General features: G+C 43.8%; 1 protein-coding gene and 1 pseudogene across 1 annotated transcript in view; one reads left to right on the top strand and one right to left on the bottom strand.

The window, feature by feature from the left end:
- The window catches only part of HAL (histidine ammonia-lyase), a 21,147-nt gene extending 9,551 nt beyond the window's left edge, over window positions 1–11,596 (bottom strand). Inside the window, exons 1-14 of the mRNA XM_006914594.3 lie at window positions 10,872–11,596; window positions 10,162–10,222; window positions 10,028–10,055; window positions 9,621–9,695; window positions 9,456–9,528; window positions 9,296–9,362; window positions 8,945–8,982; window positions 8,207–8,332; window positions 7,164–7,303; window positions 5,263–5,310; window positions 4,465–4,612; window positions 3,615–3,710; window positions 3,465–3,523; window positions 2,249–2,383 (exon numbers count right to left, since the gene is read on the bottom strand). Of these exons, the coding sequence (XP_006914656.1) occupies window positions 2,249–2,383; window positions 3,465–3,523; window positions 3,615–3,710; window positions 4,465–4,612; window positions 5,263–5,310; window positions 7,164–7,303; window positions 8,207–8,332; window positions 8,945–8,982; window positions 9,296–9,362; window positions 9,456–9,528; window positions 9,621–9,695; window positions 10,028–10,055; window positions 10,162–10,222; window positions 10,872–11,118 (1,341 nt within the window). The 5' untranslated portion in view covers window positions 11,119–11,596. The remainder of the gene's footprint in view (window positions 1–2,248; window positions 2,384–3,464; window positions 3,524–3,614; window positions 3,711–4,464; window positions 4,613–5,262; window positions 5,311–7,163; window positions 7,304–8,206; window positions 8,333–8,944; window positions 8,983–9,295; window positions 9,363–9,455; window positions 9,529–9,620; window positions 9,696–10,027; window positions 10,056–10,161; window positions 10,223–10,871) is intronic.
- Window positions 3,039–3,157, top strand: LOC112481920 (annotated as a pseudogene).
- Window positions 11,597–15,649: the final 4,053 nt, after the last annotated feature.

The raw sequence follows: 15,649 nt of genomic DNA, 5'->3' as shown, positions 1-15,649 counted from the left end.
TGGTGATTTTTAACATTGAGGTGGCAGCCCTTGTAAAACGTGGCAGGAAAGTCCTTCCACAAAAAGTGGTTGACATAAAGGAACACACAAAACAAACAAACAAACAAAGCAGCCTTACAGAATAATTGTGTATACACAATTGGGGGCCAATGAAACCCGGGCATGAAATGATGTTCTCTCTTGAGATCAGAGATTCTCAAGCCTTGTAACGGCACTAATCTGGTGGTTAGTACTTGCCCTCAAAAAGTTTATAACCTGAAACAAAGAACAAAGACCAGGACACCAGTTTAAAAGCAAATTCTATTTCTTCAATGGGCACCATGAGCTTGTGCTCCATAAAGAACCTGCTGAATGGAAGACTGTGCGGATGACCGAATCGTCTGGAACAATCAATTTGGAGAAAATTTTCAAATTCTCTACTCAGTGATCCCTTGCCAGCATTCACAGTAATGGCGGCCAAAAGGTTTTCCCAAACCCGTTTAAGTCAGTGGTAACTTTGAATATTACTGAATATTAGTATTCTCGGAGATCATTCCATTGTATCGTGCACTTTACTGAAACCAACAGGAACCCCCCAAAAAAGGCAATAACAGACCCTTGTTCTATGTTCCAAAGAGTTCATTTTCTCCTACTGGACTAAAGACTATTCACTACCTGTTTTCTAGGAACTCACTCTGACTTCCAAAAAGCTAGAGATGCTTCTGTTACATCAATGTAGTCAAGTTTGGAGCTACCCTTTTCTCCAACAATAACTGAGAGCCTATTAGGCCTTGCTCCGGCTCTCCACGAACCCACGCCAACCATGGGCCTCGGTCTTCTCTCCATTCTCTGAATCCTTACAGTAAGTGATCTCTGTACCAATTTAGAACTGAAGCTTGTTCGATTGTTCTCTAGTTTTTCCAGATTTGTACTAGATTACAACAATCAGAAGTTAGCTCCCATAATATCCAGCAACTTTGTAATAGGTGCTCTCTATCTGCAATGGAAAATGGAGACAAAATATTCTTTCAGGTAACACTGGTATTGAAGGAGAATGCTCAAAGATTAGCCTATTAGAAATTCATCAGCAATTAAAAATTTTTAATTGAGGAAGTAAAGGACTTTGGGCTGAAATTTTTGCTGAGGCAAGTGGTGGAAGAAGAATTTAGTAGGGAATTATTTCATGCCTGTTTCCAATAATTTAATAAGTGTTTTGTTTTTTTTTTAAACTATAAGATATTCTTTCAAATCTAAATTATGTAAGTGTAGACTGGATACCTCTCTTTTATAGGACATGAACTGATAGACAAGACTACATGGAGTTTATGAAGACTAATACTCTATTTAAGGAGTGGGACGGTGTTGAGGTACATTAGTCAGTTGAGGATTATTTAGTGTGGGTTTGACTTAACAGTGAAACAGTCTGAGAGGACATAAAACATACATCCTGATGTAAGCCTGTCAGAGAAGCTACACGGAAAAGGTCTTGTGAGAAACCTTACACAGCTGCCGTGAAGCTGCTTTTAAGGCTGCTAATTCAGCTCTTCTCCAGTGTTAAAAACTAAGGCAGATGTAGAATCAGAAAAATAGATTCCTAGAGCTTTGGGTTGTCTTCAAAGGCAGTATTATCTCTGTGAAGACTTTGCCAGAGTGACCTGGCTGATCACATCAACTTCTGGGGGACCAAAGCCATCACAGAACATTCCATAGCAAAAACAAGATGGCTCTGAGATACCCACACCATGAAGGAAAGAAGAGATGCATCCTTGAGAATTGGAGGCGTTCTTAGTATTCTTAGCACAAATTTGGGAACGCTGATTTGAGTACAGTTCAAGTCAGAAATAAAAACTCGAGATGCAGAAAGTCGTAACTCCTTGATCAACACTTGAGTAAGTGTTAAAAAGTTCTGTTTAATGCATCACAGGGTCACTAGAACCAGGAAGTCTTGCATAAACGCCATCCTACTCAGAGTCTACACAATCACAGTTGTGTTATGGGTCGTCGTCCTTCTACCGACAACCTCAGCAGTGGATTTGGGGGCAAAGTGCCTTCGTGAAACCTCTCAGCTTCCTTTAATCTTTAATGGGTCAGTTTTGAAAGAGCAGCATGCTAGACTCCAAGCCTGAGATTAGGTTCACAGATCTGCCTCTGCCACTTACCAGATCTGATCTAGAGAAAGTCATTTAACCTCTGAGCCTCAGGTACTTAATTTATGAAATGGAGTGACAGAAAAGAGATGCTACACAAAACGATCACTTCAGTAGATCTTAAAATTACCAGCTGACAGTCTATAATTACAGTTTAGTAAGCAGTCAAAGGATACGGGATTGTCTGTTGCACTGTTTAATTCTATGGTAATGATGTTCTTCACAAATGCTATTGTGTCATTCACCACACCATGGACCTAAAATGTAAGATTACATGAGTTAATACATGTAAGACACTGATAATGGTGCCTGTCACATAGAGTCTTATATTCTTATTAGAATAGCAAGAAGGTTTCAAAGTGGGATTTATTCTTGCTGTTGAGCTAATTTGGCAGTTCTTCCCCAGAGACGTTTTGGATTGAGCTAGCTAGAATAGAACTTGCTAGGTGCAAAGAAGCGAGGGTATTCACTCTAGGAAGAAATCTTTATTACACTATAGACTGGAATTTGGCACAAGCTGAACTATTGTTTCATTCTTGAGATGCATGTTAATCTCTCATTTAACTAATTGCCATATGCAAATGAGTTGTAACATCTGCAATACAGGATGCCTCATGCCAACCCAGGTCATCTGTATTTTTTTAAGTTAAAATTAAACTTCACAGGGTCATTTATGATGATTTATGTCTGCCTATTAAATGCAGATAAGGCACTTGAATTTTGATTAAGTTTTCCTGTGAACATTCCTGGCAGGCTGGTTCTAACTCTAACAGGGAGAACAAGTAAAACTCCATTCACTGGTTAGGATGATGTTATTATTAAGAATTTTAAAAATGGTACTAAATCAATACAGCAAGTTGTCTGTTGGATTTCTCTACAATGAGATTGAGCAACGCAGTTCGAAAAGAAACGGTCTATGGCCATGCCACCCTGAACAAGCCCGATTCCATCTGATCTTGGAAGCTAAGTAGGATTGGGCCTGGTCAGTACTTGGAAGGGAGACCACCTAGGAAGACAAGGTGCTGTAGGTGTAAAAAAATAAAGATAAGAAATGAGGGATTATAAACTGACAAGGTCCTTGCAATCTGTGAGTTCAACCAAGGGTTGCCTTGCCTAAAAAAATAAGTAAATAAACAAAAGGAAACAAACAGCTTGTCACACTGAACAGAAACTTTAGAACAATTGCACAAATGGCAGTATGATGTATATAATTTTTAGTAGAGGCAGTAAAGAAATTTGGATTATAATCGACCATTACATAATTTTCTAACACCTCTCTTTTTCTATTTCCTCCCTGCCTTGGGCGAGAGAAAAGAAACTTTTTGTTTGTTTGTTTACCTGTGGACAGCAGCGCAAGGTGTATGCATCCTGAACATGATCACAGAACCTGTGACTTTCTGTGGAAGAGATGAAGGGGGAATTTGTTATCAATTTTTTCCCCACAAAACACAAAACCAAATAAGCTCACTCACATAAATACGCCCAGACCTGCTATTTCTGATGGATGGTGATCCGAGTCTAAGAGTGACCGAAAACGAAAAGAAACTTCAATTTGCCCTTGATGAGGGCGAACAGCGTGAATGTCTAGAATCGATGAAGGAGAAAAAAATGTGAGCAACTCTCGTATTAGAAGAAACTACCACAGATGACTCAGGACCATCCGTGGTGCTGACACAGCCTTCAAAAGTCTCAAGGATCTTTAACCACCACAGAATTAGAAAATGAACTCCAAAAGCCAGTTTTTTTATTGTCTTTATTCTTTCTACTTTAAATATCTGAGTGCAAACTATGTTGAGTCTACTGGGAATTCGACTCAACACCCTGGGCTACTCTACAAAGATGTGGGCTCATACTGGAAGGGAGCTCCATAGTGGCCTAATTTAACTAAGTCATTTTCAGACAGTTTTTCTGTCCTACTATATACAATAGTAGAGAGTCCTTCAAACTCACTACTTTCCAGGTAATCTACTACTTGTACAGTTTTTTTTTCCCTCTCAATTGTCTAAGGACTGACCTGAATTCTATAGTTTTAAAACTCTACAAACAGGTTCCCAAAACAGCACATAGTTTGATGGGAGTCAGACCTGGGTGACCTAGAGCAGGTCAGTTAACTCTTAGGGTCAGCATCTGTCTAGAAAATGTAGTCATTTCAAGTATCAAGTGTGGCATAATTTAGAAGAGATTGTGGCAGTATTGGGTATGCCATAGGCACTTGAGTTTTCTCCTTCTCCCCTACCACCCACCCCCACCACTCCTGCGTCTAAAGACCTCGAACAGACCTCGAACAGCCCCCCACCTGGTTGAATGAATAGCAATTGAAAGGAAGAATCATGCTGACCGGAGTCGAAGGCTTTGGTGGTGCCCTTCAGCACCTCCAGGGTCAAGGCTGCCACTATGTCAGCCTGCCGCGCAATAGCACTGGCCCTCTCCACAGCTTCACAGCCCAGAGAAGTGATCATCTGTGTCCCGTTGATGAGTGCCAGACCCTTTGGGGATGGGGAGAGAAGTTTCCTACTGTATTTATTATAACAAGTCTATGTGCAAGTTGATTTAGTATCTTTTGCTTTCATAAGAGAAAAGTTAGCCTGTCAGCTGAATCATGTTTATTCATGTTTTCTGAAGTGGAGTGCAGAAATGCTTATTTAAGCACTTGAGGACTAACTGCCATCTTGTATGAAATTGTTACTATTAATCTGGCAAATGAAAACACTGTCAAATATTCCCATTCTCAAGGCAGCAGTAGGGCTCCAGTGTAGAATACATATGAAATCTTTAGCTCTTAATTATGCTGCATGTATTCATTAACTTCTCATCATTGTAGACATGACACCCTGAAACATTTTTCATCCAAGACCCTTGGTTTAAAGTATCCTAAGGGATGCTGGCTTAGAGTGTCTCTTAGAATCCCTAGAGATCCCAATCTGAAGTTTAAGTTCTTAGGTAAGAGAACCCCTAAGCATTTGTGGTAAAAAGAATATTTTAAATGTTTATGGAGGAGCTCTTTCTTCAGTGAACAAATTTTAACAAATATAGAAGCCATATGTATTAAAAAAAAAAAAAACCAGTGAGACATATTAAGACTGAAAACTGCATAAAGACTTGTTAACATGAACAAATTTTCCTTGAATCTCCTTACCTCTTTTGGTTTCAAAACAATTGGTTTCAATCCATGGGCTTCCAGGACCTAAAGAATGATTTAAAAAATGAAAATGGGTATCAAATGAAATACCAGCCTATTTCTAATTCCATGAGGAATCCAATGAAAGATCTTTAAGGCCACAGGTCTGTCTTATAAAAGATGAGATCTACATGAATTGGTTCTGTTTATCATCTCTGGTCTATTTTCCAGTTCCGTTCTTTAGTGTGAGAAGAGCTTAGCTTTCAAATAATTTTTTGTTCTTAAATCAAGGGCTCTAGCATCTAGTTTTGGTAATCCTGAGTTTTGGTTTCTAAGTCCTTTGTGTCCAGTGCCCACTTTGGCAATTCAACTTTCTCCTGCTGCTTCCTGAGCATACATGTACACTTGTACTGTACTAAGGCTGGGTTCCTGGCTGTCTACCTACACTTCCCTGCCTCCAGAGCTTGACCTAAAAAGTCCGCTACCCTCATCCTACTTATCTAAACACTGGCTGAACCTCAGAGCATGGCTTCTTACTTGTGCATCAAATGTGTGAACACCAGTGAAGGGGGGACTGTTGGCCTAACAGATGGAAAGAGAATCCTGAGGGGAAGTGGGCAGAATAATCTTCCCCTGAAATAAAAGAAGTGAAAGCAGTCACTAAGTTAAGGTCCTTCTAGGGAAGAAGGAGCCAGCACCATTTATAATGGCAGTTTCACAAGTTTATCAACATACCTATTAAACACCCAATTCTGTCCTGGGGGCCGGGGCTGGGGTTGGGGTAGGAAAAATGGAGACAGACAAGCTCAAGGGCAATTACAGTGATAGAAGGTTAAGTGCTCCAGGAAGTAGAAAGTGGGTATAGTTCAGTGGAAAATAATATAAGATGCTAGAAGAGCACAATGGAGGAGCAAAAGGGGCTTGGGGGTAGGTAGGGAAAAGAACCGGAAGAGCAGAGAGCGAAGTTTCCCAGAGGACTTATTAGAAGGAGGAAAAGGACTGAGTGGAGAAGAGAAGGATGGACCCGTGCTGTTCCCTCTGCCCAGGGCGCAGCACATTCCAGCTGTAAGGAACGTCCAGCGTCCGTGAGGCGGAACCCTGGTGGGGAAGGATGAAGGGGTAACCTGGCAAACAGGACCCTTGTAGGCCACTTTAAGTTCTGACTTTCTCATAAGGACAAAGGGAAGCATTACAGGTTTTAGCCAGGACATGCTCAGATTTGCTATGTGAAGGTGGTTGGGGAACACTGTACATAGAGAAATAATCAAGATGAGACTGCATGGAAGAGAGCTGATCTAGAACCCGTATCCCCACCAGCATTCTCTGTCTGGTTGACTGCTCCTTCCTCTTTAGTCCTCTGCCCTTTGCTTACTGTTAGGGGGCTTCCCAGCCACTGATCAGAGATGGCACTTCAAATAATTCTTTGCACTGCTCTGATGGAATTTGGAGATGAATAAAAAACATTATAGTTGTATCACAGACAAGCCTTTCTGATGAGCCATCACGCTGGGAGCTTGGAGAGGAAATGGTATCTGCTTGTCAGAGGCCATAGAGCGAGTGCTATGATCCACAGCTCTGCACCTGTGAGACCAGCAACTAAGCAAACTAGTGACAAACTGTGACCTCCTGGATAGGCACTGGAAGTGTTTTAGATGCAGAATAAATTCCTGGCATCAACACTGGCAGCTGTACCTTTTCACCCAGGCGATCACCAAGTCCAGAGGCTGACAGTTGAGCATGGAAGCTAACAGCCTTGCCTAGTTTGACTTCTAAGCTTCAGTTTTCTCACCTATAAAACAGGGATTTCAGCGGCTCCCTCCCTGGGCTGCTGTAAGGATGAGTGATATAAAGCAATGGAATACACCCAGCGCCCAGCCTAGGGAAAATACCGCAGGTGGAGGCTGTTAGGAAAGCCTTACATATTTAGCGTCAGCCCAGCCACTCTTTGGAGACCACATCTTCCCCTCTCCAATTAGCCCAAGAGCAAGATGAGACAGTGGAGCAAGGTCTCCGCTGGCACCGACGGTTCCTTTCTCTGGCACGTAGGGCAGGCAGGAGGCTAGGAGGGAAGCGGGCACCAGTTACTTCAGGAGAACTGCATTCTTGCTATCCTCATTTAGCCAGCGAGTCCAACCTCCTCCAATAGGATCTCATCATTTTAAAACCCATTCTCTATCATCCTTCACTTAGTATTTGGCCTCTTTAAGACCGAAACCAGCCCCTTAAGTCTGGCCTTAAGATCGGGGCTGGAGAGAATTGTGATTCAGTGTGCCCAGATGTGGTTAGAGAAGTCGCATCAAATCATCTGGGAAACATCGTGATTCCTGGATGTCCATCCCAAAGACTGACTTACTAGTTCTGGTTGGTGCCTGGGAATCTGACATCTTAATGCTTTCCAAGTTGTAGGATCGCCAGACTTAACTGAAATCCAGCTTCTCTCAAAGACAGGACAGAAAAGAGATCAAGGACTTGCTTGTGATCATAAAGCCATCTAGTGTTAGGATCTGACACAATTCAACTCTTTGGAGCTTAATTCTTGGGACAGGAAAATATGGAGACAAGATTTGAAATGCTTGGGAGGCCACTGTCCCTTCTCACAGATAAAGATAAATATTCTAGCTCAGCAGAGGCTCAGAGACTCTTTGGGGTGAAGGAGTGGGAGAAGAAGCAGCGCTGGACAGTCACATAGACCAAAACACATGCTAGAGTTCCTATGCTGTGGACACAAGTAACCCATAAATGTGATTTACCGATCAGTGAATAGCAATTTGAATGAACAATCTTAAAGTGCATAGGAGTGTCTCTGCCACATTCCCCCACCTGGCTATCCTGCTTGATGAGCCCATTTTCTATGCATCTCCATTGTTTTATGTCTTCTTGTCTCTACCAATTCCTCATCAAGTCTACCTTGTGGGACATGCCCAGCCTCAATGGATGGTCAGCTGGGGATCCATCGCATTACCGTTAAATACTTCGATAACTTGTTTGAGAGTCTCCAGGGAAATGCCACTGTATCCTTTGGCTAAGACATTGATTCTTAAAGCCAAGAGCATCCGACATCTCTCAGGGATTAGTGGTTCCCCAACACCTACAAAACAGAATTGATGTTTTCTCCAAGAAAATTTTTCTCCACCTCCTGGCTGCCTCCATCTCTCAAATCTTTCTCCACCTCTTGACTCAGATAGTTGGACGGCCCTCCCTCTTGACTGTCTTGCTTCTTAAGGTCTCATCTTCCAGACAAAGGTGAAATCCCAGTTTGCCTTCTCAGTCTTCCTTCTTGGAACCCTTCAGTGAGACCCCACCACCTGCCCAGCACCCTTAGAACGGTGTCCAGAAGCCTTAGCGCAAGCTCCCTTGCAATCGGACAGGAGCTGATAGTCGACAGACTGTTCTATCTCACCTCATCTTGATTAACTCGTTCCCTGACTTTCGGCCTTAATTTTGTTCCCTGAATGCACCACTCTCTTGGCATGATGTATATGTGCTCCTGTCCCAGACCTGTCCCTCCACCTGGCCCATTCCTTTTTCTGAGATTCATCTGGAAGCTGTTCTTGTCAGATGCTTTCTGCTTCCCTCCCTCCTGGGCAGCAGAATTGGCACCTAATCCTCATGGCTGTTATAGGATGCCTCACTCTGTGCTTTACTTTACCCACCCAATCAGACAAGTTCTAGGAGGCACTCCATGTTTGGAATGATTTACCTGAAGAATGTGAACGTACGAGGTTGACCTGGAGCTCTCTGGAAAAGAAAGGGAAAAAAAAACCAACCCTCTTAGATACCTCTCAGTGAAAATGCTCCCTCGGTTGGGGAAATGTAGGAAGGGACAGTTAAATCTTTGGAGGGACAGAATGAGGCAGCGTGAGGCAATGGAAGAAACCAGCGAAGCCTGTGTCTTCAGTATCAACTCACGTGCAAGTTAACTGGAACCTCATTCTCCTCATCTGTAAATTGGGGTGAATGTTAATTATTTCCACTGGTGAAAGAAATCTCAAACATGGGGGCAGATGGAATGTGTGCGTCTGGTGGGGAGGAGGGCAGACATCAAACTTACTGCAGCTTATTGATGGGAATTATAGTTCTGGCAAATTTCCCAAAACCTGTAGTAATTCCATAAACAACTAGAATAAAAAATAACAGACATTACACGATCAGATGCAGGCCATATTTTTCGTCTATAAAAATAATTCTATACCACAAAGCGGAAAAGATACCAGATTTTTCTTTTACGATGCTGTCTATGACTTCCCTGGATTTTTGCACTTTCTTCTCAGCAGTTGGGGTGAGCTAGAAAAACATGGGTCAGGGCTGAGCACGCTGAAAGCGTCCACATGCAGCAAGAAAGATCAGAGGACATCCTTCCCCTGCCTCCCCCATACCTTTATTTTGTAGCGTCCTTTGCCCAGGTTGACCAGATCCTCTGTGGTCAGGTTATCCCCATCTAAGGCGATATACTGCACAAAAGGAGATCTCCGTGAGTCTGCACAGCTTAGTTGCTCGAACAAGAGAGTAGGGAAGCCTCAGGCAGAATCAAACGTTGATACTTCAGAGATTTTATCACTGCTATGACACACTAATGTCCTAATTTAAAAGACAGCTTGCTTCAGAGGAGGCCGAGTAAGGAAAGTTAGAAATGAAAAGCATAATGCCTTTCCCGATTACACAGAGCTGGACAAAGTCCTGTCCTATTTGATGGTGTTTGCTCATCACTTTCGCTGGTTCTCTCCCTCCTTAAAGAAGAGGGGCTTAGTTTTCTTAACAAAAAAGAGAGTGGTTTGAAGCTTACCTCTTCAGGCTCTCGGTATTTGCTGTACCTGGAGCCAGGTAAAGGAAAATACTGGGGGTTGTGGAGGAGTCCCAGCCCCATCACCGGCAGGAGGAGCCCCCAGAGCAGGCCAAGGAGGCTGCAGGAAAGGATACAGGTAAACTCCTTCTGGCTGCGATGGAATGAAGTTGGGAGACACGATATCCCCTTCTATAACTGAAACAAGAACGAAGAGCGGCCCCTTACAGATCACCACGGAGAGCCACTTTTGGCCTCTCCTGTAACCCAAGGAAGGGCTCTTCAATTGCCTTGGAATTCTATAGAAATGGCAGCTTTAAAACAACTTCAGATACTTTCAAGTGTTCTTAGTATCTTTACAGAGAAGAGAAACAGGCAGAGATATCTATGTTGGGCGGGGACTCAGGTTTAAGTGAAAGTTCAAGATCTAATTCCCCCATTCTATCCCCCTCCTCAGGTTTATTTTGTTTTAAATCTGAACTTTTCTATGCCATCGGCCTCTAGTCTGGTTCTTTTGAAGGGCAAAAGGACCTTTAAGCCTATGAAAATAATTGTATAACACAAAGTAATTTAATAACTGCAAAAGGATTCAGACCTGTGGTCTTGAATTCAAATGGGATCTTTGCTTCTTACTAGCCAGACTGACTCTGCATAAGTCACCTCCTTTCTGGGTCTGTTGCCACGTTGTAAAAGGCGGATAGGAATCCGACCTTTCTCACAGGGCTGTGTGAGACTCTTAGGCATACAGTGGCCTAGCAGATCCTGCACACAGCCAGTACGCATTTTCCCCGGAGTGGGTCGACAATGGCAATGAATTCGCGCCGTGCCCCTCTGGCCACTCACTCACCCACTTCCACGAACTCATTGTCCTCCAGGGCCACCTCAAGTGGGTCTTCACTGTCCAACAGGCCCAGGCCCTTGCATCGGCGCACGAGAAAGTGCACGTCGTCCACCGAGGCGAAGCCACCATTGTCTGGCTTGTTCTTCATGTACCTCCGCACGGCTTCACGGCCCAGCCAGCCCACGGAGAGCTGCGCGTCCCGGCACGGCACAGCCAGCCATTCCCCGCGCACGTGCACTGTGTACCTGGGCATGGCTCCTTTGCCGTTCCTGCAGCACGATGACGCCACGGCAACCAGGCGGTGCCGGTGACAGTGGTGACTGTCACCAGGAGGGGAGACATTTATCTGGCAGTGACTACTGAGGTGTGGCAGGTGGGGAGGACAAGGATGGACTTTCAAAATATGCCACCTCCCTTGACTTTACTCATTCACACGTTGTACAAATATTTATTAAGGGCCCCACGGTGTTCCTTTGGGTTTTTGCAGCTGAGCTAGTGGCAGGAGAGGGGGATGCAGGCAGGCCAGCTTCCTGTCTAGCTGTGATGCAGTCCTGCTGGCAGATAGGCCTGGGGGTCCTAGTGCCTGCTGGCCCCCTTTCCTGGGGATTCCTGTCAGCAATCTCCTCCCTCAAGGCAGTCCGCAAGCACCAAGTTCCTGCCTTTACTGGAATTACTCAACTGTAAAATGCACCCTGCTGGCCAACTGTGACACCAGGGAGTTTGGCAATCCTCATTCATATGTTTATTCTACAAATAAAGTGTTGAGCAACTACTCTCTGCCACTGCTAACGTTTTCTGAAGCTGTCCCTCCAGAAAGGGAAACTGCAAAGACCAGAGGTCATTTCCACAAGTAAGGTCACTGTTGGACAAAAGAGCCACCATGGCTTGGAGGTGAAACAGCTCAGACAGCCATGGTGGGACTCCAGCTCCATGGCTTATGAGCCTCCAGCAAGTAAGTTACTAATTAGCCTCTGTTTCCTCTTCAAAAGATGAAGATGCTAACTGCCTCGCTGCAATTTTACAGTATCTACCTGGGGTGCCCGCTGGCCCCCTTTCCTGGGGATTCCTGTCAGCAGTCTCCTCCCTCAAGGCAGTCTGCAAGCACCAAGTTCCTGCCTTTACTGGAATTACTCAACTGTAAAATGCACCCTGCTGGCCAACTGTGACACCAGGGAGTTTGGCAATCCTCATTCATATGTTTATTCTACAAATAAGTGTTGAGCAACTACTCTCTGCCACTGCTAACGTTTTCTGAAGCTGTCCCTCCAGAAAGGGAAACTGCAAAGACCAGAGGTCATTTCCACAAGTAAGGTCACTGTTGGACAAAAGAGCCACCATGGCTTGGAGGTGAAACAGCTCAGACAGCCATGGTGGGACTCCAGCTCCATGGCTTATGAGCCTCCAGCAAGTAAGTTACTAATTAGCCTCTGTTTCCTCTTCAAAAGATGAAGATGCTAACTGCCTCGCTGCAATTTTACAGTATCTACCTGGGATCAAATCCTGGCTCTGCCATTTACTGGTTGTGGGACCTCTGGCAAGTTATTGACTTCTCTGGACCTCTATTTCTTCATCTATAAAATGGAAATGATAGTACCTATTTCAAAGGGCTGTGGGAGGATTCGGTGAGTTCCTATATTTAAAGTCCTTAGAGCAGCCCCTGGGAAATACTACAGGAGTTTTGGTGATTATTATTATTTGATCTTTAATACTCTATATACCTATATTGCTTTATGAAATGTTCTTTCATCTTGGTCATGAATATCTCTCATCCAGTTAAGCTTCTTCAACACAAATAACTGCTCCCTGCACTGAATTCATTACCACTAGTATTAAGGACCTCTGAAGATCATGAAAAAGGAATCAAAGAAATGTGGATACTAGTTTAACTAAGTGGCATTTTAGCAGTAAGCCAGTTTCTAGAGATTTGATTATTGCAATAGAAAAATCCTGAAAAATCTGTTTCCACTAAAACAGACTTCTGCTGGGACTAGTGACACAGTCACTTACAGAGAATACCCACACCCACACCCAGCATCTTTCTCTGACAGCTTCCTGGAATGTGTACAAATCAAGAGCTACTATGCCTTAGACCTTATTAAGACTTGCACTTGAGCCATCTACATCCTGTCTGTATCCTGGAATTTGTCATCACCTGAATCTGAAACGCGTAAATCTTAACTTCCAATGCCCTACCTTCTGATCACCACCTCATAGCCTTCCAGCTCTCTTCTTACTTTAGTTACCTCTGCCCTTGGAACTTGCCCTCCACTTCCTACCAGCTTCCTTACTTTCCTAGGAAGCTGGTCCCCCATTTGCTTACCTGGACCACTTTCTTCAGCACTTCGAAATTCCTTTATTATCCTAAACCTATGCCTTCGTTCTGAGTAAAACCTGACCTCTGGGTCGTAACAACAAACTTCCACCTTGTTCACCCAGGTGGAAGGCTCTGCTACAGAAAGTCCAGTGATGGTGTAGGCCATGGCACTACCCTTCTACTTGCCCCTCCCCCTCAGTTTCCCAAACATTCACCCACTCCCCAAGGATCTTTCCAATATGCACCTCTCCTAGTCCTCAGAGGAAAACTTTACCTCCTACCTCTGAGAAAACTGAGGCCCTTATACATGATGTACTTCAACTTTCTGCTCTCATCCAACAAATACTTCTTGTACGCCTTTTATGTCGCAGTGTTCCAAGCACTCGGTGTCGGGGTTGAAATAAATACTATACATTCTCTGCCTTTATAGGGCTTACTCTCTGGTGACATACACATATATTATATTGGATATATAATATATGTATATATTATATAATATATATATGGTGCAGATATATAAAGAAGACTGATAAGAAGTCCAGTTACTTCCTGTGCTGTAAGAAAATCCAAACTCTTTGGGCACTCCAGTTGCCAGTCTCACCTGAGCCCAGCTTTTGAGTGATCCCAGGCCAGACATCAGACATGTGAGGGAAGAAGCCTCCAGATGATACCAGCTCCCAGCAATTGGAATCACATCCAGCCAGTTGAGGATTATAAGCTCAGGGCCTAGATGCTGTAGAGCAGAGACAAACTATTTCTACTGGCTTCATCCAAATTCATGCCCCAAAGAACCCATAGTCTATACCTTTACTTATGTGATTCTTTCTCCACCTGGAACACACTGCTAGATCTTTCTTATTCCTTAAGACTCAGTTTAGGCCTTCTCTTCTCCAAGAAGCATTCCCTAAACCCTTCGGTGGGAGTAAGCGGCCCTTCTCTGGGGTGCTTTAGCATACTTCTTTACCACTCTACAGACATTATCTTTGTTCACCCAGAAAGTATGCATATATCCCGCCTGGCACAAAGACACTCAACATATGCTTATTAGCAGAAGTGAGTTAGGTGTGGAGAGCTGGCTCTAGGTCAATCTGTATAGACATTTGTCTTCAGCGCCCTCTGCCTTCCTCAGAGCACTCTTCAACGCCACCCTTCAACGTTCCTTGCTCCAATTCACTTTCAGTATCACTCACCAGTAATAACTGAAGAATGGCATTAGCATAGGGTGTGGAATAAGCTTACAGGGCAAGCAGGAGAAGCTGCTAACGCATCATTTGGGTCCGTGGATTTGGAAAGTTTAATCACTTGGAATGTGATTACATACCAGGGATTCACACAGGACTCTCTCCTCTAGTATTCCTGGTACAGAAGGCAAGTGAGAGCGGAGCTCTCAGAAACAGAATCACACTGCGTGTGAGGACATGTCCAAGAGGAGAGTGAGTGCCAGGGAGGAGTCAGGATGACAGGATGACAGCAATGGACCAGTCTCTGTCTTTGATATCTGCCCCTTTTGGGCGTTTGCATCTACTGGTTTTAAGACTTTCGTCACTGTGTTAGCACTTTTGGGGGGTACTTAATGATGATATACCCCCACCTACACTTATACTCTAAAACACTATTCCTCTTTGCTAGAGTTTATTTCCCTGGATCCAAGCTGGGTCAGTCTCATCTCTGGAAATTGGGAATTGAGATAGTCTCTCCACGTGGTAAGAACTATTTGCGACAGTAAAGCTGGGGGTAGCCAGACTATCCAATGTGGATTAGAGAAATGAGTGACAAGTGTATTGATGGCTCTGCAGTCCTGGGTGTCAGTTCCCTTCTGTCTGACCACAGGTTCTGATAACCTCCCCCTACCCTGTATCCTTAAAATAATCTTCCTTTTCCCTTTCTATCTTCTAGTCATTTGAGTTGCTGTCACTTACAATTAAAGAATCCTAACTAATTCAACAGTGGTTCTTAAACTCTGTGCCAAGGCACCCCGGGGCACTATACTGCATTCACAGGAAAACTGTCACTCTAACTTGGATCAGATTGTATCGTTTCCAGTATTTCTCTCTGTATGCTGTATGCTCTATGTAGGTAAAGAATGTTTGCTGACTGCTAAAGAGATGACGCAAGCTAAACAGACCATTAGGAGACTGATGGGAAATGCTGGCCGCCTGACCCTAGAGGACAGGGTTGCATAACAAGTCCAGTGGGTCCGCAGTGAATCCAGGCGCAAGGAGCAGAGTGCTCTCGCTAGAGTGTGTACATTTTGGTAAGGGAGTTCATCCTACGTCCACCAGCTGGGTGGTGAGCAAATCCAACTGAGTGCTGCTGTTTAAGGCTATTTAAAAAGCAAAACTCTAATCATGTTTAAAGAACTTAAAATAATGAGTAAATAATATGTTGATACTGTTTGTGACCATACTGGGAGAAAATATATATGAACCTAAAAATTTAACATTTATAAATCAAAAGATTAAACTTTTGC

Source organism: Pteropus alecto, unplaced genomic scaffold (genome assembly GCF_000325575.1).
Source record: "Pteropus alecto unplaced genomic scaffold, ASM32557v1 scaffold94, whole genome shotgun sequence".
Lineage (NCBI taxonomy): Eukaryota > Metazoa > Chordata > Mammalia > Chiroptera > Pteropodidae > Pteropus > Pteropus alecto.
Note: the sequence above shows the minus strand (reverse complement) of the source record. Positions and strands in the feature narration are given on the sequence as shown.